The sequence below is a fragment of the Nansenia antarctica genome (assembly GCF_963989245.1).
Source record: "Nansenia antarctica genome assembly, chromosome: 1".
Lineage (NCBI taxonomy): Eukaryota > Metazoa > Chordata > Actinopteri > Argentiniformes > Microstomatidae > Nansenia > Nansenia antarctica.
The window spans coordinates 46,740,750-46,766,400 of record NC_137674.1 but is presented as its reverse complement, the minus strand read 5'-3'; the positions used below and the strand labels follow the sequence as shown (position 1 = coordinate 46,766,400).

Below are 25,651 nucleotides of genomic sequence, written 5' to 3'. Positions count from 1 at the left end.
ATTTGTCTTATTGTCTCCCACAACTTGTCACGTGTCCAATTATGTCTTGTAATTGTCACTTTATTATCTTGCCTTATTGCCTTATTTGTCTTTGTGCTGCGATGTCAAGGAGCCTGAGGATTTTACTTATCTTACACTTGTGTGTAATGTGACGTAACAATACACACGCACACACACCCATAGGAACAGTGATGCCTCTGATATGATGACAGTGTAAGTTATCACCTCGGTTCGCCTAGAGAGTGAGGTGGGAGACGTGTTGGGTGAGAGTGTGTTGTCATTTCTGGTGTCATTACATGCCCTTAAGTGTTGTTAGTGGGCTTTTCTTTTTCCTTTTACGTGTGTGTGTGTGTGTGTGTGTGTGTGTGTCAGGACTATGCGCGGGCCACTGCCCATTCCTCTGCTGCTTCAGCACAGGCATGATGGGTAAATGGAAAAGGGCAATCTGCAGGGGAAAAGGACAATCTGCAGAACTGATGATGCGTACGGGGACAGTGAGTGTGTGTGTGTGTGTGTTTGTGTGTGTGTGTGTGTGTCCTCTGTGCCTGTGCCTGTGTGTGTGTGTGTGTGTGTGTGTGTCCTCTGTGCCTGTGTGAGTGTGTGTGTGTGTGTGTGTGTCCTCCGTGCCTGTGTGTGTGTGTGTGTGTGTGTGTGTGTCCTCCGTGCCTGTGTGTGTGTGTGTGTGTGTGTGTGCACGTGCGCGTGCGCGTGCGCGTGTGCGTGTGCGTAGACAGAGCTCTGTTCACTCACAGTAGACATCCACCCGTATGGACTTGATGGCAGGCGAGCCGAGCGTGTTGTCTGCCTTGCAGTAGTAACGCCCTCCCTGGTGTCTCTGGATCTTGCTGATGCGAAGTGTCTCATTGAACACGCTTGAGTCCTGGAAGCGGTCCGAGGCGCTGCCCGCGGTTTTGGTCCATCGAATCTGTGGGGGGAGGGGAGGAGGGGGGAGGGGAGGGGGAGGGGGGGGGGGCAGGGGGAGGGAGGGGATAAAGATAGACACATCTGTTGACTATGGGACAGATATGAACAACAGCCTGCTGAACAGAGCACTAATCACTGTGTGTGTGTGTGTGTACAGACAGGATAATAATCAGGTCAGCCTACTGAATCACATGAACGGGACGACATGCTCAAATGAGCACAATCTATGCTCAAACGACAACAACAACAACAACACACACACACACACACACAGTATACAAAAGCAAACCTAGTCATAGTTCATTTACAGAAGGAGCATTTAATGCTCCTTGTTCTAAAGGGACACTTAGTGGAACTGTACATATTCTCATTCATTCTCTCCCTCCTACACTCCCGCCATAACAGCTGTTGTATTACAGCATACCCACCCGCAGCAGGCTAACAAACACGTGCATATTACACATCTCATACATACATACGTTTGTACACCCCGTCCAGGTGGAATTTGTGTCTTCACATTAACATGCTATCAAGCTACCACTTAGCGATCAGAAGACCACTTAGCGATCAAGCTACCACTTAAAAGGCTTTCAGAAGGGTCTGGGCTCCATACAGCATGCTAAGTACTGTAGCCTAATGCACACGGCCACTCTGATAGAGGCGTTCTCACTGCTAGCTCTGTGAGGTTAAGGACCAAGTGTCTTTGGCGGGCTCTTCTAGCATTGTGACTGCCAATGGGCCCCTGGTCCTGGCATAGATTTCTTTTTCTTATTATGTTTGATAGATAGATGATTCACTTACTTAGATAAATGTCATTGTTGTAAGTCGCTTTGGATAAATGTAGAAAATGTAAATAACAACAAACATGGCATCTTCTGATACAGTACCCTCCATAAGTATTGGAAAGAGAAAGTGTCTTCTTTTAGCTCTATACTCCCAACAGTTTGAATTTGAAATTACAAACAATTACTATGAGGTTAAAGTATAGATTCTCAGTTTTCTTTTCTTTTTTTTCAGATTGGTTTCACCATTTAGAAATAACAACCCTTTTTATACAGTCCCCCTATTTCAGAGCACCAAAGGTATAGGAGAATTGGCTTGATAGGTGTCTTCTTGATATGCCACAACCTGTCAGGTGGATGGATTGTCTCATCAAAGGAGAAGTGCTCACACAGATTTAAACACATTTGTGAACAGAATTTGAGAGAAATAGGCCTTTTGTGTACATAAAAAAAGTCGTAGATCTTTGATTTCAACTCATGGAACATTGGAGCAAAAACAAAAGTGCATAAATGGTCAACTTGTCTTAATTGATGATGTTACTGCTGACAGCAGGTGCAGAATGTATTCGTAAGTGTACAGAAATATCTTGTCTGCTGGAGAACAAGCAAACACCTCCAAACTCATTGGCACTTCATCATACAGTAAGACAACGACCCCAAACATACTGCCATAGCAACTAGGGAGTTTTTCTCAGGGCCAAAATTATTGACTAGCCAAGTCAATCTTCAGATTTAAATCCAATTGAACATACAGCATTTCCTGCTGATGACAACTTAGGCAAAAAAAACTAAAAAAGACCTAAAAACAAACTGAAGATGGCTGCAGTACAGGCCTGGCAGAACATTACCAGAGAATATACCCAGTGTCTGCTTTATTTGGACATAAAAATAAAAAAAATCCACTACTTTTGGAGCCCTGAAATAGGGGGAGTATCTTTAAAAATGTTACTTATCGGGTACTTTCTAAATCGAGAACCCAATCTGAAGATAAGCCTATCGAATTAAAGCTGAGAATATGTTCTTTGACCCCATATCAAACTGGTGGAGTATAGAGCTAAAAGAAGACCAAATGCTCCCTCTTTACCATTAGTGTAAAAGAGCAGGAGTGATCTGAGAGGAGGCTGGGAGGCTGGGAGCACACCTCTGTCCAGCTCGCCCGTGCATCTCCACTGATGCTACATTTACATCAGAGAAGAGAAGAAGAAGCCTTCTGGAAGCGTCCGCAGTGCACTGAAGCAGTAGTCGATCTTGGAATTGCAAATGGAGCTTTGAAGAGTCTGTGTGTATGTACTGTATGTGTGTATGTATGTGTGTGTGTGTGTGTGTGTGTGTGTGTGTGTGTATGCGTGTGTGTGTGTGTGTGTGTGTCTGCATGTCTGAGCCTCCTGTGTACACTCACACTGCCAGTCATGCAGACAAGCGGAGCAAATTGGCCATTCAGCCCTGGCATGGCCGTGGTTTGCTGGGCCCTAAGTGTGAGAGTATGTGTGTGTGTGTGTGTGTGTGTGTGTGCGTGTGTGTGTGTGTGTGTGTGTGTGTGTGTGTGAGTGTGTGTGTGGGTGTGTGGGTGTGTGGGTGGGTGTGTGCGTGCACGTACGTGAGTGTGTGTAAGGCTTCCTGTGTGGTTCTGACCTACATTGCAACAAAACCCTCCTTTATCATTAGCTAGTTCTACTGAATTGCTTAGCTGGACTGCTTATCTCCCATTCAAGGAGGTACGGTACGTGTGTGAGAGTGTGTGCATGTGTGTGTGTGAGCGCGACGTGCATGTCGTGTATGTGGATGTGGATGTGAGGCAGAGTAATTAGGAGCCATTGACCCCCCACTCTCTCCCCCCTCCCCCCTCACCCCCCCACCAAACAAATGACCCCTCTTCTCAGCGGCTAATTGGCAGCGTCTCCCCCTCCTCCTATGCCCTGCCTGGGCTCCATGTCCCAGGGCTCTGGATGCAGCTGAAGAATGCAGCGCTGGCATTCCGGCACCAAAACGGCACCGAGTCACAACCTTCTCATGGCGAGGAGGACTATGAAATCCATTTCATGCTTTGCTGAAGATGGAGGTAGCGAACGGGTTTGTTTACACAAACATATATCGCCGTCGGTTAGGAAGAACATCCGATTGGAATTCATGGCGTTTAGCCACGCCGCGAGGGGCGGTCAGTGGCTTTCGTTTTTGGGAGGTCGGAGGAAAGGGAGGTGTCATAAGGATGTCCCCTATCCTCTCTTCTCTTCGCGTTTGATCCTTCTGCTCTTCTACTTGAGTGAGACCACAGGAGCTTTGACTTGGCTGCAGAGAAACCAGACATGCAGAATTACAACTCACACTCATGCACGCACACACGCACACACGCACACAGACACACACACACACACACACACGCACACACACACACACACACACAGACACACACACATACATACATACATACACAGACACACACACACACACACACACACAGGGAGGAGGGCTGGACAGAGTTAACAATAAATCAACAAGATTAGCATTGTACACTCCAGGGCATACCGTTTAATAACTTGTTGACGAGCCGCCGATTAAGAGATTACTGAGAATTAAGTTTGTGCAACTCCTCAACTCCAATGTTCTCCAACAGTCTCCACTCTGAATCTATAGCATAGTCAAGCCTCGGCCTCTGTGCTGCAGCCTGTCTCAAAGTCTAATGTATTCTAGTTGGCCACAGGCTGTGTGATGATGAATGGACACTTTCCCGGGGAGTAGCTGTTCTCTGTACGTAAATACGTCTCACACACACACACACACACACACACAACCACGTGCTGCCACCATGATGATGATGATGATGATGCTGCTGATGATGATGATGATGATGTCTGTATGTAGTCAGCAGATTGGCATTAGAGAGAGAAAGACACACACACACAGAGATAGATAGAAGGAGAAAGTGCCTGTCTGCCTACTTCCCTCACTTTCTCCCGCCTCACTCCCTGCCTGCCTGCCTGCCTCCCCTCCTCCTTGACTCACTCCTTCCCTCACTCCCTCCCTCCCTCCCTCCCAGCCTGCCAGTCTTCCTCCCTGCCTGCCTGTCTCCCTCCCTGCCTCCCTGCCTATCTGTCTGACTCCCTCCCATTCTGCCTCCCTGCCTGTCTGTTTGCCTCCCTGTCTGCCTCTTTCGCTCTCTGCCTCCCTCCATCCCCGCCTGTCTGTCTGCCACCCTCCTTCCCAACCTCCCTCCATCCATGCCTGCCTGCCTCCCTCCCTCCCTCCCTCCCTCCCTGCCTCCCTCCCTCCCTCCCTCCCTGCCTCCCTCCCTCTCTGCTAGAGCCAGAGCACTGCAGTGACGTAGGCTCCAGTGTGGGAAAAGAGAGGCGAGCGTGTCCATTGGCCGGTCTATTTATAGAGGCCTGCCTCCACAGGCTGACAGAGACGAGGCAGCCTGCTGGAGCTGCCAGGAGCAGCAGCAGCAGCAACACACTTGTTGTCTATGGCCCATGTGAAGGAAACATCGATCAGGACCAGGCCTGGCTGGCTGGCTGGCTGGCTGGCTGGCTGGCTGGCTGGCTGGCTGTGTGTGTGTCCACACGTGTGGACAATGGCTGGGAGAGAGGAGAGAGTAGGGAGTAAGAGAGTGAGAACAGAGAGAGAGAGAGCGAGGGGGGGGTGGGGCTAGCTGGATGTACTGTACAGAGGAGGAAGGATGATGTAACAAGGTTCTCTCTCTTTGTCTGCTTTATCCTTTCCATATCAAAGAGAGAGGGGGAGGGACAGGGAGAGAGAGAGAGAGAGAGAGAGAGAGAGAGAGAGAGAGAGAGAGAGAGAGAGAGAGAGAGAGGAGGGGGAGAGGAGAGAGTGCACAGTGCTCTCTTAACTGGGGATAGGAGGAGAGATAGTAGAGGGAGACTGAGAGGGAGTGAGGATGAATAGAGAGAGGGATATAGAGGAGGACAGGGAAGAAGAGGAGAAGAGAGTGGGATAGAGGAGGAATAGAGGAGGATATGATTCGAGGAAGAGAGAGAGGCAAAGAGGAAGAGAGAGAGACTGGAGGAAGATGGAGAGAGGGGTACAATAGAGAGAGAGAGGAGGAAGAGAGAGAGACTGGAGGAAGATGGAGAGAGGGGTAGGAGAGAGAGATAGAGGAGGAAGAGAGAGAGACTGGAGGAGGGTATGACTAGAGGAAGGGAGGGAGGGAAACAGGAAGAGAGAGATAGAGGATGAGAGAGAGACTAGAGTAAAAGAGATAGGGTAGAGAGAGGAAGAGAGAGAGAGAGACTAGAGGAAAATAAAGACAGTAGAAGAGAGAGAGAGAGAGAGAGAGAGAGAGAGAGAGAGAGAGAGAGAGAGAGAGGGGAGAGGAGAGAGACAGACAGAAGAAGAGAGAAATTCTCCAGGAGGATATGGTTAGAGGAAAGTCTCAAGGCAGAGCCTCAACTTGAGCTGGTGCCCCAAAGGCTAATCCTCTCCATAACGCCAGGTGTCTACTGATCCACACAACTGCAGACTCCCTCCTTCAAAAAGTCTCTTGAAAGAAACATGTGGGATTGTCTTAACATACATTACTGCCTTGTCACGACAGACTGCTCACACACACACACACACACACACACACACACACACACTCTCTCTAGAACACATGTGCAGGCGTATGTGAACAGTGAACATCCTTCACATCCATCTTTTCAACACTCTCTTTTCAACACTCTCTTTTCTACAATCTCTCTTTTCAACACTCTCTTTTCTACAATCTCTCTTTTCTACAATCTCTCTTTTCAACAACCTCTACAATCTCTCTTTTCTACAACCTCTACAATCTCTACATATTTAACATCTAGAGGAAGGACCCTGAGACGCCGGCAGATCAATCAAAGCCCAGAGATTTTGACATGAGATATTAGCTTGAAGATGATGATGATGATGGTACTGATGATGATGATGATGATGATGATGATGGTGATGATGATGATGATGATGATGATGGTGGTGATGATGACGACGATGAAGATGATGATGATGATGATGATGACGATGACGAACATGACGTGTTAACTGCCGGAGCTGATACCACCGCAGGATCAACACAGGAACACACAACCGGTCGTGACACGTGTCACTTTGATCATCTCATCACCCTCCACATCACAGTCTCTTTAGAGTAATGGTCCTAATTACAGTCCTTGTCTACTAATGGACGATGATTGGGTACTTTCTGCAAGGCCTTGCTTGAGCATATCTCCACTCCTGGGCTACTCCAAAGACCTCTGCCTGCTTTGTTGAAAAGTTATCTATGAAATGTTCTCAACAAACCTGCTTTGTTGAAAAGTTATCTATGAAATGTTCTCAACAAACCAGACCCTTGAATATAGTACATCATAACAACTACCACGGATGGATTAGCATTGTAGAGGGCGAGAGGAGATGGAAAAGTAGATTAGACGTTGTTGTTGTTGATGTTGTTGTTGAGAACCTACACACTGTACTCCCTAGCCAGCAAAAACAAACGAGAGATAAAACTCTTGTTGCTTCTGAAACACGACAAAATAAAATACAGTTATCAAAAAATGATTCTGTCTAGTTCAATCTCAGTCCAGAGCATGCTCGCACACACGCACACACACACACACACACACACACACACACACACACAGAGTGGGGAGAAGACAACAACGGTTCTGTTGGCGCACCGGTCCCCTGCCTCTGGCCCACCAGCGGGGGCTAACACTCCTGTCACTGGAGGAGAGGACAGGGGGAGAGGAGAGGAGGAGAGGCAGGCTAGCCAATGCCAAGATGCCAGGGAAGGGGGGGGGGGGGGGTGCCAGCGGAGCCGCCAGGGCTGGACTCCAACGTGACACGTCCCCTGGGGGCCTCTGGCTGTTAGAGGCCCATCCACCGCTCTGAGATGGAGGTGAAATCATTAGGACATTAGAGGGCCAGCACTCTGAGAACATGCAGCCGTGTTGTACGGAGGGGGGGGAAATCACGGAATCAATCACTACTACACTTAATCACTGGCCCCTTCGTTGTAGCAGCCATCTGGAGCTTGCCGAGTGGTTGTAGGCCATCGGAGGACAGGCTCATCGTAATGCATGGAATGGAATGAAACACATCAGGTATCAAACACCATTGCTCATTCCGTTCCATGCATTGCCATGAGCCTGTCCTCCGATTTTTCTACCTCCACCAGCCTCCCCTGAACCTGAAGGTACACAGCACTTCTGGATTTCTTCCACATTTGAATTTCCTCATTCCAAAATGACATTAACATACCGACCGAGGTAACTCTGCTTTTCTTTCCCTCCTCTTGGCAGTCTAATTGATTGGACCGATTTAATATATATTTGACTTGGAAGCGGGTTTATCATTACATTTTATTTGTATATAAAGCAGTTCTTTTAAAGCTCCCATTTTACCTCACATCGTTGCTTTCATGGGGACCCAGCGGTGATCAAACACGCTTCTCTGAACATGCTTCTTTTTTAATGTCCCACGGGTGTCCACAGCATCAAGAAAAACTGCTTTTAGCTAACTGTGCTCACAGACTTGGAACAAACTTCAGGGTAGATTGAGGTTGGAGCGCTTAGTGCCACACAGCCATGTGGTTAATTGGAGTCTACGTAGGTTCAGGCAGGGTACTTTGAGGAGAATGGCAGCTGGCTGTCAGGTGACAGACAGCTGAACCCACCAATGAACAAAATCAAACACACATCACATGTTCATGGGGCTAGGCTTAAAGGGCCAAGTTTGGCAACACAACACCATGGTTAAACAGTGTTTTTCCCACTGGCATTACATGTTGGTCATCTGCCCCACTGCCCCAGCTTCCACCTGCAGCGTCGCTCTGTGTTTTTACCTACCGTATTTTCCGGACTATAAGTCACACTTTTTTTCATAGTTTGGCTGGTCCTGCGACTTATAGTCAGGTGCGACTTATATATCATACATGGGAGGCTGAATAGGCTAAATTAACATAACAAGCCAGCGAGTCCAACAAGCAAGTTACCAGTAAGCAAGTTCACCAAGCTACCGTTTGCTTAGCTTCAACAAGCTAATGTTTTAGTTCATTTCTTCAGTGGTATAGGAGCAGCATATAGTTGTCACAAGCCCAGAGCGGCCCAGAGCGCCCTCTGTCGGCTGTAGACGGTAATGTTTACTCCTTGGTTCATGTCAGTCAGTATGAAATTATATATATATTGATGAATGAATGAATGAATGAATGAATGAATGAATGAATGGTCTTTATTGTCATTGCTATAGTACAGGCTGGGCCGGACTTATGCATGGGCTACCCTGGGCTTGAGCCCAGGGGCCCCGGGCTACAAGGGGCCCCAAAATAAATCCAAATGTATGAATAAATATTTGCTCTCAGTTGTTTGTACCTTTTGCTAAATCAAGCATTTAGAATGTAGAGTGCATATTGCGAAAGTTCGCAACGTAAAAAAACGCAACGGACTCGTGTGCAAGGTCTCTGTGCGTAACGTTTTTTTCGGATGACGGATTTAAAAATACGCATGCACGCATTGGTGTGCAAAGACCTTAGACTGTGTGGAAGAGGTTGTCCAATTCAAAGAGTTCATCAGCAGCGATGATACATCTTCTGCAAGAGAGCTTTTACAGTCCCTGAGGAAAATAAATCTGCAGGCCATCTTTCCAAATGTGGATATTGCTTTGAGGCTTTACCTGACATTACCTGTCACTAATGCAAGTGGTGAGCGCACTTTCTCCAAGCTGGGACTGGTGAAGAATAGACTGAGATCCACAATGGCACAGCACAGGGTCAATCATCTGACTCTGATGTCGCTTGAGAGTGACCTGCTTCGGAAAGTGGATTTTACTGACCTGATCAAGGACTTTGTTGCAAAGAAATCCAGAAGGCATAACTTCTAAATGGTAAGCATCTATCTCTTATTTTATGGATGTAATTTGGACTGTTGCTGTATTGATTTTGTGTCAGTGAACTCACTCACTCACTCACTCACTCACTCACTCACTCACTCACACACACACACACACACACACACACACACACACACACACACACACACACACACACACACACAGTGGGCTAGTATAGTATTGATTAGGCCTAAAAAATTCTTTTATTATTGTCACCCTTGTCTCTGTGTCCGTCTGTTCTGGGGTTCTGCCACATTTGACCGCTTGGTTCAGGCCTAACACTTGCTTTTTCTTCATGTGCTTTATGCCAATAACATACTCCATTGGGATACATGTGTTTCTGGTCATAGGTTCTGGTTGGTGTAGTTGTAGCTTATCATTTTTAGTGTAGGTAGGGGCCCGAACAATGACTCAAGCCCAGGGGCCCCCACCCCCCTAAGTCCAGCCCTGAGTACAGGTACCAAACAACGAAATTTAGGAGGGGTGGCTCCCCTGGTGTTAGGAAAGAAAAAAAAACTAAAAAAAACACAAGAAGGGATTGTGTTGCTGAATAACTGTTAATGTGTTATGTTAACATACCGGACTTCTATTCAGCCTGTTGTTCTGTGTGCTATTGTGTAGTTGAATAAACTTGCCTTTCCAGATTAAATGTCTGTTCTTGGTCTTGGATTTTGTGAAATACATTTCTAAATAAATGTGACTTATAGTCCAGTGTGACTTATAGATGTTTTTTCCTCTTAATGGTGCATTTTTTGACTGATGCGACTTATACTCCGGAGCGACTTATAGTCCGGAAATATGGTACCTACGGGGGGCTTGATAGTTTATGGGCTCCCCACCGATATTGATATTGCATTTAATGTTGTTTAACATCAGAGCGGAGCCAACTACGGCAAACCGAATGTATTTCCATTTTCGACGTATCAAAACGACGTAAGTGTCCTGACTGAATTATTGTGTACATTTTGTATTTTACTGTAATGTATATTCAATTTTGTTGCTCTATAATTGCATGTATATGTGGATAGGGCACACTCATAAAGGAGACCTTTATCTCTGTGTTTCCCCTGGATGAATAGAGGTTTAATACAAATCAGCAGCGCTGCTGACACACCTCGAAGCTCGCGTTTTCACAGAGGGGGGTTCGACAGTACACTATTAAATCCATAGATGCCTTTCTCTCCGACTTTGAAAGGGGAATATGTATCGTCATGAAAGATAACACATTCACATTTAAGATGTGCTCCATGGGAAACCGTTTGAGTCTCTTTCCAGAGTGAGTGTTCTTTCCGCAGCTCTCAGTGCTTTCCGAGTAAATCTCGGATTCCCTGGTGACTGCTAGCTTCTGCTGTAAAGTACCCGCAGCTACATCTGATTATTTCCCTCATGGCTGTCACAGCACATCCCCCACCCCCCCAGCCCCCACCCCCCCATCTAACCTCCCTCTAACCCCTCTCTACCACCCACCCCATGGGAGACCCTCTTCAATCTGTGTGATTGCTCTCATTTGCTAGCAGAACAGAACAGAACAGAACAGAACAGAACAGAACCGAACAGAACAGAACCGAAGAGAACAGAACAGAACAGGACAGGACAGGACAGGACAGAACAGGACAGGACAGAACAGGACAGGACAGAACAGCGTGGGGAGTGGTGATGCGGTGCCGCGGTGGTTGGGTGCTGCGGTGGTTGGGTGCTGCCTACACAGGCTTCTGTATGAGGAGGTTTGACAGGCCCCTGCTGCTGCTGTACAGGAAGGGGACTAGGAGGGGGGTGGGGGGGACTAGGAGGGGGCTGGGGGGGACTAGGAGGGGGGTGGGGGGGAGGGTGACAGCCATAAGGGAAATAATCAGATGGAGCTGCCGGTACTTTACAGCAGAAGCTAGCAGTCACCAGGGAATTCAAGATTTACTCGGAAAGCACTGAGAGCCGCAGAATAACACTCACTCAGAGAAGAGACTGAAACGGTTTCCCATGGAGCACATCATAAATGTGAATGTGTTATCTTTCATGACGAAACATATTCCCCTTTCATAGTCGGAGAGAAAGGCATCTATGGATTTAATAGCGTACTGTGTTTGGCTGGAAGAAAAGACATGCACACATACACAAACACACTCACACACACACAGATACACACACGCACACACAGATGTACATACTCACCCTACACACCCCATGCAGGAACTGGGTTTGACATCTCTGGTCCATAATATGTACAGTAAGAGCATAAACGTTGCAATTAGTACCCTTTGTCTAAGTCTGGGTCTCTCCGTGGTTCTGGGTCTGGTTCTGGTTCTGGGTCTGGGTCTGGTTCTGGGTCTGGTGTTGGGTCTAGGTCTTTGTTTTTCCCTGGTTCTGGGTCTGGTTCTGGTTCTGGGTCTGGGTCTGGGTCTGGGACTACAGTAGACTCACCTGAGGTCTGGGGTGGCCTGTGACCAGACACTGCAGCTCCAGGGTCTCTCCCTCTCTGATGGTGTAGACCCTCTCCGTGTAGCGCTCCTCCTCAATGTTACACGCATGGCCGGAGTGCACAATGCGGACTGTAGGAGGCGCTGTGGAGCAAGGGGAGAACACAGGTCAGGTGAGGAGCAAGTGCGTGGACAGGAACAGGCGTGACAGGAACATAAAATCAACATAAATTCAATATTCTCACTAGCATTAGCATGACGACTATAACATTTAGAATGCATGGATTCCCACAGCTAGCTACAATGCTAGCGATTGTGATCGGAGCACCTTCAGGGTTTTTCCGCGTTCTATTCGAGAAACCAGCAGCCGTTTCTCCCATGGTGGTTCTATACCTAGCACGCGTCGATCAAGCGCTCGGCGGTGAGCTGATGAGCTGAATCAAGGTTCGCTAACGCGGGACCACAAGCGGAGCACGAGCACAAGCAGCCGAGGGGGGTCCTTGAGAGAGTAGGTTGATCAACCCCCCGACTTAAAATCACGTTAACGCTTCCGAATACGAAACGCGTGCGCCGGTGAACACAGAGGCGTCGCGTCAATTTGGTGTCAGTGAAAGGCGGCGAACGGAAGGAAAAAATAAGTCAACAAACAAACTTCAATCGGCTGCTACCCCCCCCGGGCGGACGTCAAAAGACCCAAAAAATAAACCACAGTCGATTCGACGGAGGCACGATTTGATGTAATAAACTGAGGACATTCATCTGTGGAAACAGTGGATACAAATAACTCCCCATCCCCTCACAACCTCCCCTCCCCTCACACCCTCCCCTCCGTTCTCAGCGTTATCCTATCTGACTTCGCTACGTTGAGCACCCGGAGACTGATGAGGTGGGAGGCTTCCATTATTGATCTGAGCCTGTGAGAAACAGCAGGGGAGAGCATGGCGGACCTGGGGAGGCTGGCAGAGGTAGGAACCGGAGGAGGACGATGGGCTCATGGCGATGCGTGGGGATGGAATGAGGAACGGTATCAAACACCATGTGGTGTCCTCCTTCCATTTCGTGCATTACAATGAGCCCGTCCTCCGATCTCTACCTCCGCCAGCCTCCCTAGGAGGTGCTGGAGGCGTAAGCTGCTCCACAGGGCTGAGGCTTCCGTGATCCACACTTATGAAGCTGTTCCCCCAAGCAGCTGCAGAAATGTAATAATCAGAATCATCACACTCTTATTGAGCCTCCCATTGTGAGTGCGTGTGTGCGTGTGTGTGGGTGTGTGTGTGTGTGTGTGTGTGTGTGTGTGTGTGTGTTCTGTAATGCAAGGAATGGATTACCTATGAGAACTGGGCACTGGGAGGAGTAGGAGAAAAGTTTCTGCAATACGGTTGTTTTCACATCATTGTGAAAACAAAAATGTACGCACACAGACACAGACACAGACACACACACACACACACACACACACACACACACACACACACACACACACACACACTTCGTTACAGTATTTTAATTGAAAGTGGAATTCCAAAAATAGCAAACAAGCTAAAAGGTAAAGCTAAAGCTAAAATGTTTTTTCCATTGTGTGTGACTACAGAGGAAAACAAAGTATTGTTCCTTTGATCATGTGTGTGTGTGTGTGTGTGTGTGTGTGTGTGTGTGTGTGTGTGCGCCTGCCAGCTGCCTGCTATGTACTCTGGCCTACTTTTCTATTATCTATTTTTAGAGAATCAGACCCCCCCCCCCCCCGTGACTCTGTTAATGTGGCCTGCTGGGAAGTCAGTCTCGTTGTGGCGTGCATCATGCACATATATACACACATATATATACACACACACACACACTCACACAGACCCCAGAGGACCATGCTAACACTCAGAGGCCATCCTCCACCTCTCAATTAAGACCATCGCCAATGGCAGGAAAGGCTGATTTCATAATTAGAACTCTTGTTACACTCACCCTAACACTTTATTAGGAACACTACTGCATACTAATACTGGGTAGGGCCTCCCTTTGTTCTCAAAACAGCCTCAATTCTTGGCATTGAGATTCTGGTCCATGATGACATGATTGCATCACGCAATTCCTGCAGATGTTTCAGGTGCACTCTCAATCTGTGAATCTCCCGTTCTACCACATTCCAAGTGTTCTATTGGATTCTGATCCGGTGACTGGGATCATTGTCATGTTCATGAAACCAGTTTGAGACAACTTTTGCTTTGTGACATGGTGCATTATCATGCTGGAAGTGACCTTGGAAGATGGGTAAATTGTGGCCATGAAGGGATGCACGTAGCCAGCAACAATACTCCAAATTTGACCGATAGGCTGTGGCATTCAAGCGATGAACGGGCCAAATGATTTGTGCTAAGAAAACATCTCCCATACCAGTACACCGCTTCCACGAATGAGAAGGAGTTCCTAATAAAGTGTTCAGTGAGTGTACATCATCGTTCATTCACAGGTGCCCAGCCCCAAACATTCCTTGAAAGATGCGATGCTTACGAAAAAAAAAGAGACCATTGCGTGAGCAATATTCATATAACCCAGTATTATGTATAGTCCCATGAATAAAATGGGTTAGGGACATATGGTGACTGCCTGCCATATGGAGAGGATGATCATGAGGGATTTGAAAAAGGTAAACAGGCTCTCTGCGGGGAAGAGGAGAGGCAAACCTCCCTGCTGTGTGTTCCTGTTCACAGAATCACGACTGAATCTGTTTGTTTTTTTCTTCCACAATTCCATCAGGGACTTTAGAGTGCTGGAAGAGTAGAGGCGGTGGCAGTGGCCAGGCAGCTCCTGTTCTGCTCCAGTCACACAGCCGAACCACGACAACATGATTGACCCATTCAGGTTTCACGCTAGCATGGTATTACTCTGCCTGTCTATCTACAACAGCCCGGCGGGGCCGCCGGAGAGCAGGTTAGACATATGGAAAGGCTTTCTGAGTGGTTCATACTGTTTACGAGTATAGTGGATGTACGTAGGCATAGAATAGGGTCGAATGGAGAGTGTAGGGTAGGGTAGGGTAACATAGAGGAGTCTAGGGTAGAGTATAGTAGGGTAGGGTAAGGTCAGGTCAGGTAAAGTAGGGTAGGGTTGGGTAAGGTAGGGTAGGGTAAGGTAGGGTTCGTAACGTAGGGTAGTGGGGGTAGGGTAAGGTAGGATAGGAGAGAGTAGGGTAAGGTAAGGTTGGGTAGTGTAGGTAAGGTAGGGTCGGGTAAGGTAAGGTAGTGTAGGTAGGGTAGGATAGGATAGGGTAGTGTAGGATAGGATAGGATAGGGTAGGATAGGGTAGGATAGGGTAGGATAGGATAGGGTAGGATAGGATAGGGTAGGATAGGATAGGGTAGGGTAGGATAGGATAGGGTAGGATAGGATAGGATAGGGTAGGATAGGATAGGGTAGGATAGGATAGGATAGGGTAGGATAGGATAGGATAGGGTAGGATAGGGTAGGGTAAGGTAGGGTAGGATAGGGTAGGGTAGGATAGGGTAGGGTAAGGTAGTGTAGGGTTAGGTAGGGTAGGGTAGGGTAGGGTAGGATAGGATAGGGTAAGGTAGTGTAGGGTAGGATAGGGTAGGGTAAGGTAGTGTAGGGTAGGGTAAGGTAGAGTAGGGTAAGGTAGTGTAGGGTAGGGTAGTGTAGGGTAGGGTTAGGTAGGGTAGGATAGGGTAGGGTTAGGTAGAGTAGGGTAAGGTAGGGTAGGGTAAGGTAGGGTAGGGTACAGTAGACTAGAGTATTGCCGTATCCCCAAAGGGGAAGTTCATTTACAGCAGCAGGTACGACAAGATGTAAAAACAAACAATCACCACAATACCAAAACACTAAGCCCCTAAGCCACCAAGTGCAAAGTACCACAAATCAGTTCAGTACCGTATCACACTTTCACACTCATACTGACATCTAGGAGCCAGGGGATCAACCCAGCATCTTCTAGCTGCTGGGATAGAACACTTCCTGGTTCCCTCGGTGCAGCAGCTCCCCTAAAGGTGGATGTCTAAATACGGTATTATGTTATTCACGACGCTCGATCTGCCTATCTCACACACGGCTCCCTCCCTCTGTACAGAAACAAGAGTCAGCGGCTGCGGTGCTGCAGTAAATGTTATTGAAAGTCCAGAGCTGTTTGCAGCGAGCGACATTATCGCTCCGTTGACGAGGCCCCATTTACATATCGAATTCAACCGGATTTTGTTTTCATTTCCCTAAACCGTCGTTCGCATCTGTCACTCTTTTTTTGTGTGTTTGTGTGTGCATGTGGGAGAGGGGGGGGGGGGCGGGGGGGCTAATTGTTTATTTCTTACACATTTCATATCTCTGACAGGAAACCGCACGGAGAGCCGAGCGTTTCTGGAGGCTGCGGAGACAGGAGGAAACGCAATTGGCAAACCAGACACACACACACATACACACGCACCAACGACACACAAACACACACACACACACACACACAAACAAAAGTTAGCTAATGACTGTCACACTGAGCTGGACCCAGAGTGGGAGTAGGAGATGGAACCGCGATCGGCAAAACAGACACAGACACACAGACACACACACACACACACACACACACACACACACACAAACTCACATACGCACAAAAACGCACGCGCATCTTGTCTATCGAACTGTAAACCACTGACAACAAACTCATATGAAGTGCAAGGACAAGTCCGAGGGGTAGCCTTCATATGTTCGTTATGGGTACGGTACTGTGAACCATCAACCAAACACACCCAGTTCTGATTGCACATGTGGGTCTTGACCTGGAGCTCCTCCATAGAGACTAGTTTAGTTTGGCTGAGTCACACTAGGTCTGGGATCAGGCCTGGACATGCACACACACACACACACAGACACAGACACAGACGCGCACACGCACACGCACAGGCACAGGCACAGGCACAGACACAGACACAGACACACACACACCAACGACACAAAAACACACACAGACACAGACGCGCACACGCACATGCACACGCACAGGCACAGGCACAGACACAGACACAGACACAGACACACACACACCAACGACACAAACACACACACACACCCCCACACACACACACAGTCCGCCAGTCCCATTTGGCCTGTAATCCCCTTTAAACAGAGGGCTCCTCTCCATCACAGTAATCAGGCCTGGTCTGGTCTGGTCTGGTCTGGTCTGGGGGGATAATAGGCTGGGTTGGACAGAGGAGAGGACCACTACCTCGCTCCCTGATAATCACTTAGACGCACATGACAGGACCACTGCAGGGGGACGCCACCGCCTCAGCCGGCCTGTCTGCCAACCTGGCCCCACATAGACTTACAGGGTCTGAATCATAGGAGCTAAAACCAGGCATTAAACTGCCCCTAAACATCTCCCCCTGGCGGGACACTGCAGTCACAGCATTTCCACTAAACCTGGCACCCGGCCGCTCCCCAGGCAAACCAAATCTTCACTGAACCAGGGATTAGACCGCCCTCTGGCATAACAGCTTCGTCCTTAAATCAGGCATTACACCGTCCCCCAAAGGCAGCATTAGACCGTGCCCTGGCTTTACAATCGCAGCATCACCGCTAAACCAGGCTCTGCACCTCCCCTACCCTAACCAGGTATTATACAGCCCCTAAAGCACGCATTACATCGTCCCCTGTCCTTATAGTAGTCAGAGTATCTCCCGTAAACCGGGTATTAGATTGTCCCCTGTCCTTACTGTCATAGTATCTTCCTTAAACCAGGCATTAGACCGTCCCCTGGTCTTACAGTCATAGTATCTTCCCTATACCAGGCATTAGACCGTCCCCTGGTCTTACAGTCATAGTATCTTCCCCCTAAACCAGGCATTAGACCGTCCCCTGGTCTTACAGTGATAGTATCTTCCCCCTAATCCAGGCATTAGACCTCCCACAGGCAAAGCACGTATCCATATTACAGAATATCCCCTTTCCTTTAATTCAATCACCTCTCCCCCAATTCTGGGAACTGTTGGGAAGGTTCCTGGCTGTCTGCACGGTACCACATTGGTCTGCCCAGAGTTACCGGCCCGGCCCGTCTGCTCCCAGAATGGACGCACGACAGCCCGCCCCGGACACGCCAGGGATGATTAGGGTCTGGATCCTCTGTGTGTCTCTGGACAAGGCTGTTCTGTACTGTGCCATGTGTTCATGGTGTTATGGGGGCACCAGGGGAGGATGGTGGAGGTAGAAATCGGAGGACAGAGCTCATTGTAATGTATGGAAGGGAATGACAAATGGTATAAAACATGTGCACTATAAGCTGGCTTGAGATTCGAAGACTGGTGACAGCTTTAGCTCAGCAGGCTAACACAGTCTTGTTGAGGGCAGGAGACCCAGGTTCAAACACAGACGGTCTGCAGCATGGGTCTGCTAATGGGTGAGCCAGGCTGGGGACAGGTACTTGGAGAGATGGGGGGGTGTGCTGGGGACAGGTACTTGGAGAGGAGGGGGGGTGCTGGGGACAGGTACTTGGAGAGGAGGGGGGGTGCTGGGGACAGGTACTTGGAGAGGAGGGGGGGTGCTGGGGACAGGTACTTGGAGAGGAGAGGGGGTGGGCTGGGGACTCGGCAGGCAGTATGCTGCGGAATGTGCTAGTATGTATGCTGTGTAGTATGAAGTGTGCTAGGAAGTATACTAGGGGGTGTGCTAGGAAGTGTACTAGGGAGTGTACTGGAGAGTATGCTAGGGAGTGTACTAGGAACTGTGCTAGGGAGTGTACTAGGAAGTGTGCTAGGGAGTGTACTAGGGGGTGTGCTAGGAAGTGTACTAGGGAGTGTACTGGAGAGTATGCTAGGGAGTGTACTAGGAAGTGTGCTAGGGAGTGTACTAGGAAGTGTGCTAGGGAGTGTACTAGGAAGTGTAATAGGGAGTGTACTGGGGAGTATGCTAGGAAGTGTTCTAGGAAGTGAACTGGGGAGTATGCTAAATGGTAAATGGACTGCACTTACAGTGCCTTGCAAAAGTATTCACCCCCCTTGACATTTTTCGTGTTTTGTTGCCTCACAAGCTGGAATTAAAATGGATTGTTTGAAAGTTTGCATCATTTAATTAACAGAATATGCCTACAACTTTGAAGATGTGTTTTTTTTATTGTGAAGCAAACAACAACAAATAGGACAAAATAACAGAAAATATCAATGTGCATAACTATTCACCCCCTTAAAGTCAGTCCTTAGAGCCACCTTTTGCGACAATCACAGCTGCAAGTCTCTATGAGCTTGATAAGTCTCTATGAGCTTGCCACATCTTTCCACTGGGATTTCTGCCCATTCCTCAAGGGAAAACTGCTCCAGCTCCTTCAAGTTTGATGGTTTGCGCTTGTGAACAGCAATCTTCAAGTCTGACCACAGATTCTCAATTGGATTGAGGTCTGGGCTTTGACTAGGCCATTCCAACACATTTATATGTTTCCCCTTGTACCACTAATGTGTTGCTTTAGCAGTATGCTTGGGGTCATTGTCCTGCTGGAAGGTGAACCTCCGTCCTAGTCTCAAATCACTTACAGACTGGTACAGGTTTTGCTCAAGAATATCCCTGTATTTAGCACCATCCATCTTTCCCTCGACTCGGACCAGTTTCCCAGTCCCTGTTGCTGAAAAACAGCCCCACGGCATGATGCTGCCACCACCATGTTTCACTGTGGGGATGGTGTTCTTGGGGTGATGGGATGTGTTGGGTGTGCGCCAGACATAGCGTTTTCCTTGATGGCCAAAAAGTTCAATTTTAGTCTCATCTGACCAGAGCACCTTCCTCCATACATTTTGGGAGTCTCCGACATGCCTTTTTGCAAGCTCAAAACGTGCCTTCTTATTTTTAGCGGAAAGTAACGGCTTTCTTCTGGCCACTCTTCCATAAAGCCCAGCTCTATGGAGTGTACGGCTAATTGTGGACCTATGGACAGACACTCCAGTCTCTGCAGTGGAACTCTGCAGCTCCTCCAGGGTTACCCTTGGTCTCTGTGCTGCCTCTCTGATTAATGCCCTCCTTGCCCGGTCCGTGAGTTTTGGTGGGCGGCCCTCTCTTGGTAGGTTTGTTGTGGTGCCATGTTCTTTCCATTTGTTTATGATGGATTTGATGGTGCTCCTGGGGATCATCAAAGATTTTGATATTTTTTTGTAACCCAACCCTGACTTGTATTTCTCAACAACTTTGTCCCGGACTTGTTTGGAGAGTTCCTTGGTCTTCATGGCAGTGTTTGGTTGGTGGTGCCTCTTGCTTAGGTGTTGCAGCCTCTGGGGCCTTTCAGAAAAGGTGTGTATATACTGACAGATCATGTGACACTTAGATTGCACACAGGTGGACTTCATTTCACTAATTATGTGACTTCTGAAGGTGCTTGGTTGCACCAAGCTTTTTAGGGGCTTCATAACAAAGGGGGTGAATACATATGCACATGCCAATTTTCAGTTCTTTATTTTTATTTTTTTATTTTTTTATATAATATATATATTTCTCATTTCATTTCAAAACTAAGACTATTTTGTGCAGATTCATCAAATAAAATTCTGATTAAAAAACATTTTAATTACAGGTTGTAATGTAACAAAATAGGTAAAAAGCCAAGGGGGGTGAATACTTTTGCAAGGCACAGTATATAGCGCCTTTTTTGCTGCTCCAAAGCGCTTTACAATGGCCTCTCATTCACCCATTCACACACACATACCAATGGCGGCAAGCTGCCATGCAAGGCGCTGGCCCGCTCACTGGGAGCAATTTTGGGGTTCAGTGTCTTGCCCAAGGACACTTCGACATGTGGCCAGCCGGGGCTTGAACCGCTGATCTGCCAACCTTGTGATCATTAGATGGCGACTCTACCTCCTGCGCCACAGCCGCATGCTAGGAAGTGTTCTAGGAAGTGTTCTAGGAAGTGAACTGGGGAGTATACCAGGAGGTTTACTGGGGAGTATGTTGGGGAGTGTGCTATAATAGATGTAACAGATCTTGTGGCACCACAGGGGTACAGTACGCTGAAGGAAATCCTCCAGTTGCTTTATTTATAAAGTGGCAATTGGATAAAACACAGCTAAATGATTCATTACTTTTCATTACAGTGCCACTAATTGATATGGGGCTGAGGGAAATTGAAAGCAGCTGTGCAACTATTGTTTACAAAAAGTGTTAATTCATACCGGTCATCATCGATCAGTATTGATGACCTAATCCATGCCACGTATAATGTTCTAAGAAATTAATGTCTCAAAAAACATGTTGTTAAAACTTCCAAGACATAAAAAAAAAAGTTTTAAAAATAGCATCCGAGACTTCTGCAAGGAGCAGGCGGGTGGGTACAGGGGGGGGGAGAGAGAGAGAGAGAGAGAGAGAGAGAGAGAGAGAGAGAGAGAGAGAGAGAGAGAGAGAGAGAGAGAGAGAGAGAGAGAGAGAGAGAGAGAGGAATTAATGCTTGTTTTCTGTCAAGCATATTGCTGACACAGCACGGCCCTTGGGCTTCACCGGGTGACACAGCACTTCTCTACCCTACATGCAAATCCAAGCGGGAGCAGCAAGCTTCACTACCTTCTCCTACTGTACCACCCGACTACAACAACCGCACACACACACACTTCCTCCAACTTCCACTTCTGACCCTGATGCAGCTATACTATGCTAAGTATTTTCAGCAGCAGCGCTGCTACTATATCTCCTGGATGTAGCGCATTGAAGCGTTCGTGTCTGGCACACGTGGATCCGTGACCTTCTCCACGGGTGACGAGCCCTCCAGATGTTCGGGGAGTGTGTTCTATTTGAGGACATTCTCGCGTCTTGGGGGCCCCTGGGAGCAGCACATACACAGTAGTCCAGTAGTGGTAGTGTAGTAGCACACAACTAGTACACAGAGAACCAGAGGGGGGCTTCCTAAAACATGTTTTGAATGTTTCACCTTTTTAGGCTTTACATGCTTTTTACCTGCTTTTAGTCTGTTAGCCGTTCAGTTCTTTTAGCTCATCCCCCATTTGTTTGTATTATTATTTGCTTTGTTTTTATTACATTTGTTCGTTTTCATCGACCATCTCTCCGGTCCTCACACGTTCTCTGCTTTTACTTATCTCCCATCACTGTTATACGTGTCTATCCTCACGTCACTACCTATCTTCCGCCGTAGACAGAAGACCCATCTCTTCAGGTTACACCTGTCCCTCCTAAATACCTCTTCACCCCCACACTACCCCTCTGTACACTTCATCTAATAAAATAATTTAAAATATTTTTTATTTTATTTAGTAAAAATAAAAGAAAATAATCCTTCCTCCCTTCCTTTTTTTCTTATGATGACTGATGTATAGATGATTCAATTACTTTCGATGAATGTACTTGGTTGTAAGTCGCTTTGGGATAAAAGCGTCTGCTGAATGTCAAAAATGTAAATGTGACTGTAATCCTCTTACGTTTTGTCTTGTCTTTTAATTGTTTTTATTCATATTCCAGCAAAGCGCCTTATGTTGCAATCTTTGTCTGAAATGTTCTGTATGAATAAAGTTTGATTGGATGTACGGCAGTAGGAAAGTACCAGGGGGAGGCTGGTGGGAGTAGAAGGAGGGGCTCAGTGCTCACGTGTTACCGTTCCTCATCTGACACGTGTTCAATACACTTCAATGCATCACGATGTGCCTGTCCTCCGATTTTCTGTTAGAAACCGTTCCTCATTCCGTTCCACGCATCACCAAGCGCCCGTCCTCCAATTCCCACCACCCTGCCAGCCTCCCCCTGAGTGGAACAGTAGTAAATCAGTGCAGTAGTCCGACAGCGTTTCGATGCGATAAGGTTAGAACCATACTCTCCATGATACCTCCCTCTTTCCCGGGAGGCAGTTAGCTCTCTGGTCCTCTGATTCCTCACGACTTTGGAAGGAAAAAGCATTTCTTTATCCGATGTGCATCCAAGCTTTAAGCTACCTAATATACAGGATATGGAGCTGATATCAATGCAAGGAGAAGGCTGTTGAGGGAACTCGAACCACGGTGGGGGGGGGGGGGGGGGGGGTGATGGGGGGGTGTGAGCACAAGCACTAATCCAGTCAAAGAAGTTTGAAGCACCATGAAGAGATTTAACCCAGCTGGGTCAAGCGTGGTGGTGTGGCGGTTAAATGAGATGGGTGCTTTTTTTTTTGCTCTTCACGCCCCGGTGCTTTTTTCCACTGTTTATTCAACAAGATCTCCATAATTCCATCTGATACACAATATATTGGCTTACTCAGAGAAACCTGGAGCACCATGCTATGTTGCATCGATACAAACAACGAACAGATAGGAAAAACACTCTCTCTAATTGCCTCCTGCAAGACTGCGTTGGGGAGGCAGAGATATTGCATTCTCGCACTGCATTGTCACCGCTGCTCGTTCATACAGCCCAGTTTTGCATGTGTGTGTGTGTGTGTGCGTGTGTGGTGTGTGTGGGCGTTCTGACGGTGATATGAAAGTAATGAATGGGTTGTAGGGTGACAGAGCAGCCCCCCCCCCCCACACACACACACCAACAGCATTGGATCTCTATCTGCTACGGTAGGCAATATCACAGCCATAACAGATGATCAGTACATGTTTCAATATCCCGTCCCTTTTGTACACACACAGCTCGTTATCGTTCTCCTCTCCCCCCCCCCCCCAACATAGACGTTATGCGACACACACTGCAGTCGCCAAGCCGCAAAGCACATGAAGTCATTGTAACCTCATTAAAGACACACACACACACACACACACACACACACACACAGACACACAGAGACACACACAGACACAAACACACATGGCCCCGCAAAAACACAGACCTGTTGTGTTATTTTTCCCAACATGCAGTAGGGTTTAGCGAAGCGAAGGAAGTACTGACACAGTGAAGGTGCAGCCTTGTTATGATTGGCTGGCCGGCTGGCGGGCAGGAGGCTAACCTAGCTGAGGCTACAGGACACATCTGGGCTTCAGAGTGCGCACATGGGGCTAGTGTGTGTGTGTGTGTGTGTGTGTGTGTGTGTGTGTGTACGTGTGCATGTGTGTACGTGCGTGTGTGTGTGTGTGTGTGCGCGCGCGTGCATGTGTGTGTGTGTGTGTGTGTACGGGTGTGTGTACGTGTGCGTGTGTGTGTGTGTGTATGGGTGTGTGTACGTGTGCGTATGTGTGTGTGTGTGTGTATGCATGTGCGTGCATGTGCCTGTGTGTGTGTGTATGTGTGTGTGTGTGTGTGTGTGTGTGTGTGTGTGTGTGTGTGTGTGCACGTGCATGTGCCTGTGCGTGTGTGCGTGTGTGTGTGTGGGGGGGGGGGGGGCTTATGTGGCCGTCCAGTAGGCCATGTAATACGGTCAGGGTGTTGAGGTGGAGAGAGAGAAGCTGGTCGACTGTGAAGACAGAACAGATGATATCAGGAGACTGAATGAGTCCTGTAGGTGATGGAACACATGGATGGAAGAACAGGAGAGGCCGGTGTGGAGAGAGAGAGAGAGAGAGAGAGAGAGAGAGAGAGAGAGAGAGAGAGAGAGAGAGAGAGAGAGAGAGAGAGAGCGGAGAACGGGTTTGATACCGTTCCTCTTTTCCGTTCCATGCATTTACCATGTGCCCCGTCCTCCCATTCCTACCTCCACCAGCCTCCGCTGATAGTATGCAGTATATACACAGGGTGGGAGAAACCTCTCCAAGATGCTCACACACCATGACCCAAGTGGGACCATCGAAGGAGCCCATAGGGACGGGTTACTTTAACGCTATTACGTAACACGCTATTGTTTGACAGCTCAGCAGTTTCTTTCTTTTTTTTTAAGTATTTTTTTCTGAGTGGAGCAGTCCCTCTCATATTTTTCATTTTATTGGAAAGATACAGTGAAGAAATTAAGGAGAAGAAGGGAGAGAGGGCATGTCAGCAGGGCATGGGTCGACACGAACCCATGCCGACATGGGCATAATGTGTGTGCACTGTAGACCGCGGTGCTAGACCACTGGACCACCCCATGCCACAGCTCAGCAGTTTCTAACAGAACTTCTTTTCAGAACACAGAAAATGTGAGACACTCTAGCATTCTAAGAGTGTTATGATGACATCATAATAACTGATTTGCTGCGAATTCCAGCGACCGGAGTCCAACATTCTGCCTCAAGGTGAGAGACGCCGTCACCAGCTGGCCTCAGATGACTCCCTGACGCTGAGAACAGTGCTCAGCAAACACCCCAACACACACATGCACACGCGCACGTGCACACCCACACACCCACACACAGTACACACTCATACACAGTCATGCACACATGCATGCATGCAAGCACAAACAAACAAACACACACACGCACACGCACACACACACACACACACACACACACACACACACACACACACAAAGCCCTATTCCCACAGAGATAATGGTAAAACGCCAGAAAAGATTTCCCTGTCCTTTTTTTGTCTGAACAGGCCTTGATTTACTGTGATTTACCTGGGTCACCCCGTTTACACACATCAGTGGCAGGCAGGTAAAGTGGGAGGGGAGGGTTGGGGAGGGGGGAAGAGGTAGGGCGGGGGCGCAGGAGAGAGTGGACTTCAATGCAAATGTAAATGAACATACTGACATTCCACGTGATCAAAACCTGTTCGTTTTTTCCCCCGGGACCATGACGAGGTCTGCCCCAGACGTAACAGATTTAACGGTATGTCCTACACCAGGTCAGTTCACACAAGACAACAAGAACA

At 47.9% G+C, this 25,651-nt stretch overlaps 1 protein-coding gene across 1 annotated transcript in view; it reads right to left on the bottom strand.

Moving 5' to 3' along the window:
* The window catches only part of LOC308168647 (MAM domain-containing glycosylphosphatidylinositol anchor protein 2-like), a gene marked incomplete at its 3' end in the record, with an annotated part of 167,235 nt that overhangs the window by 109,438 nt on the left and 32,146 nt on the right, over positions 1-25,651 (bottom strand). Inside the window, exons 2-3 of the mRNA XM_080543250.1 lie at positions 11,985-12,124; positions 751-925 (exon numbers count right to left, since the gene is read on the bottom strand). Coding sequence (XP_080399376.1) covers positions 751-925; positions 11,985-12,124 — 315 coding nt within the window. The remainder of the gene's footprint in view (positions 1-750; positions 926-11,984; positions 12,125-25,651) is intronic.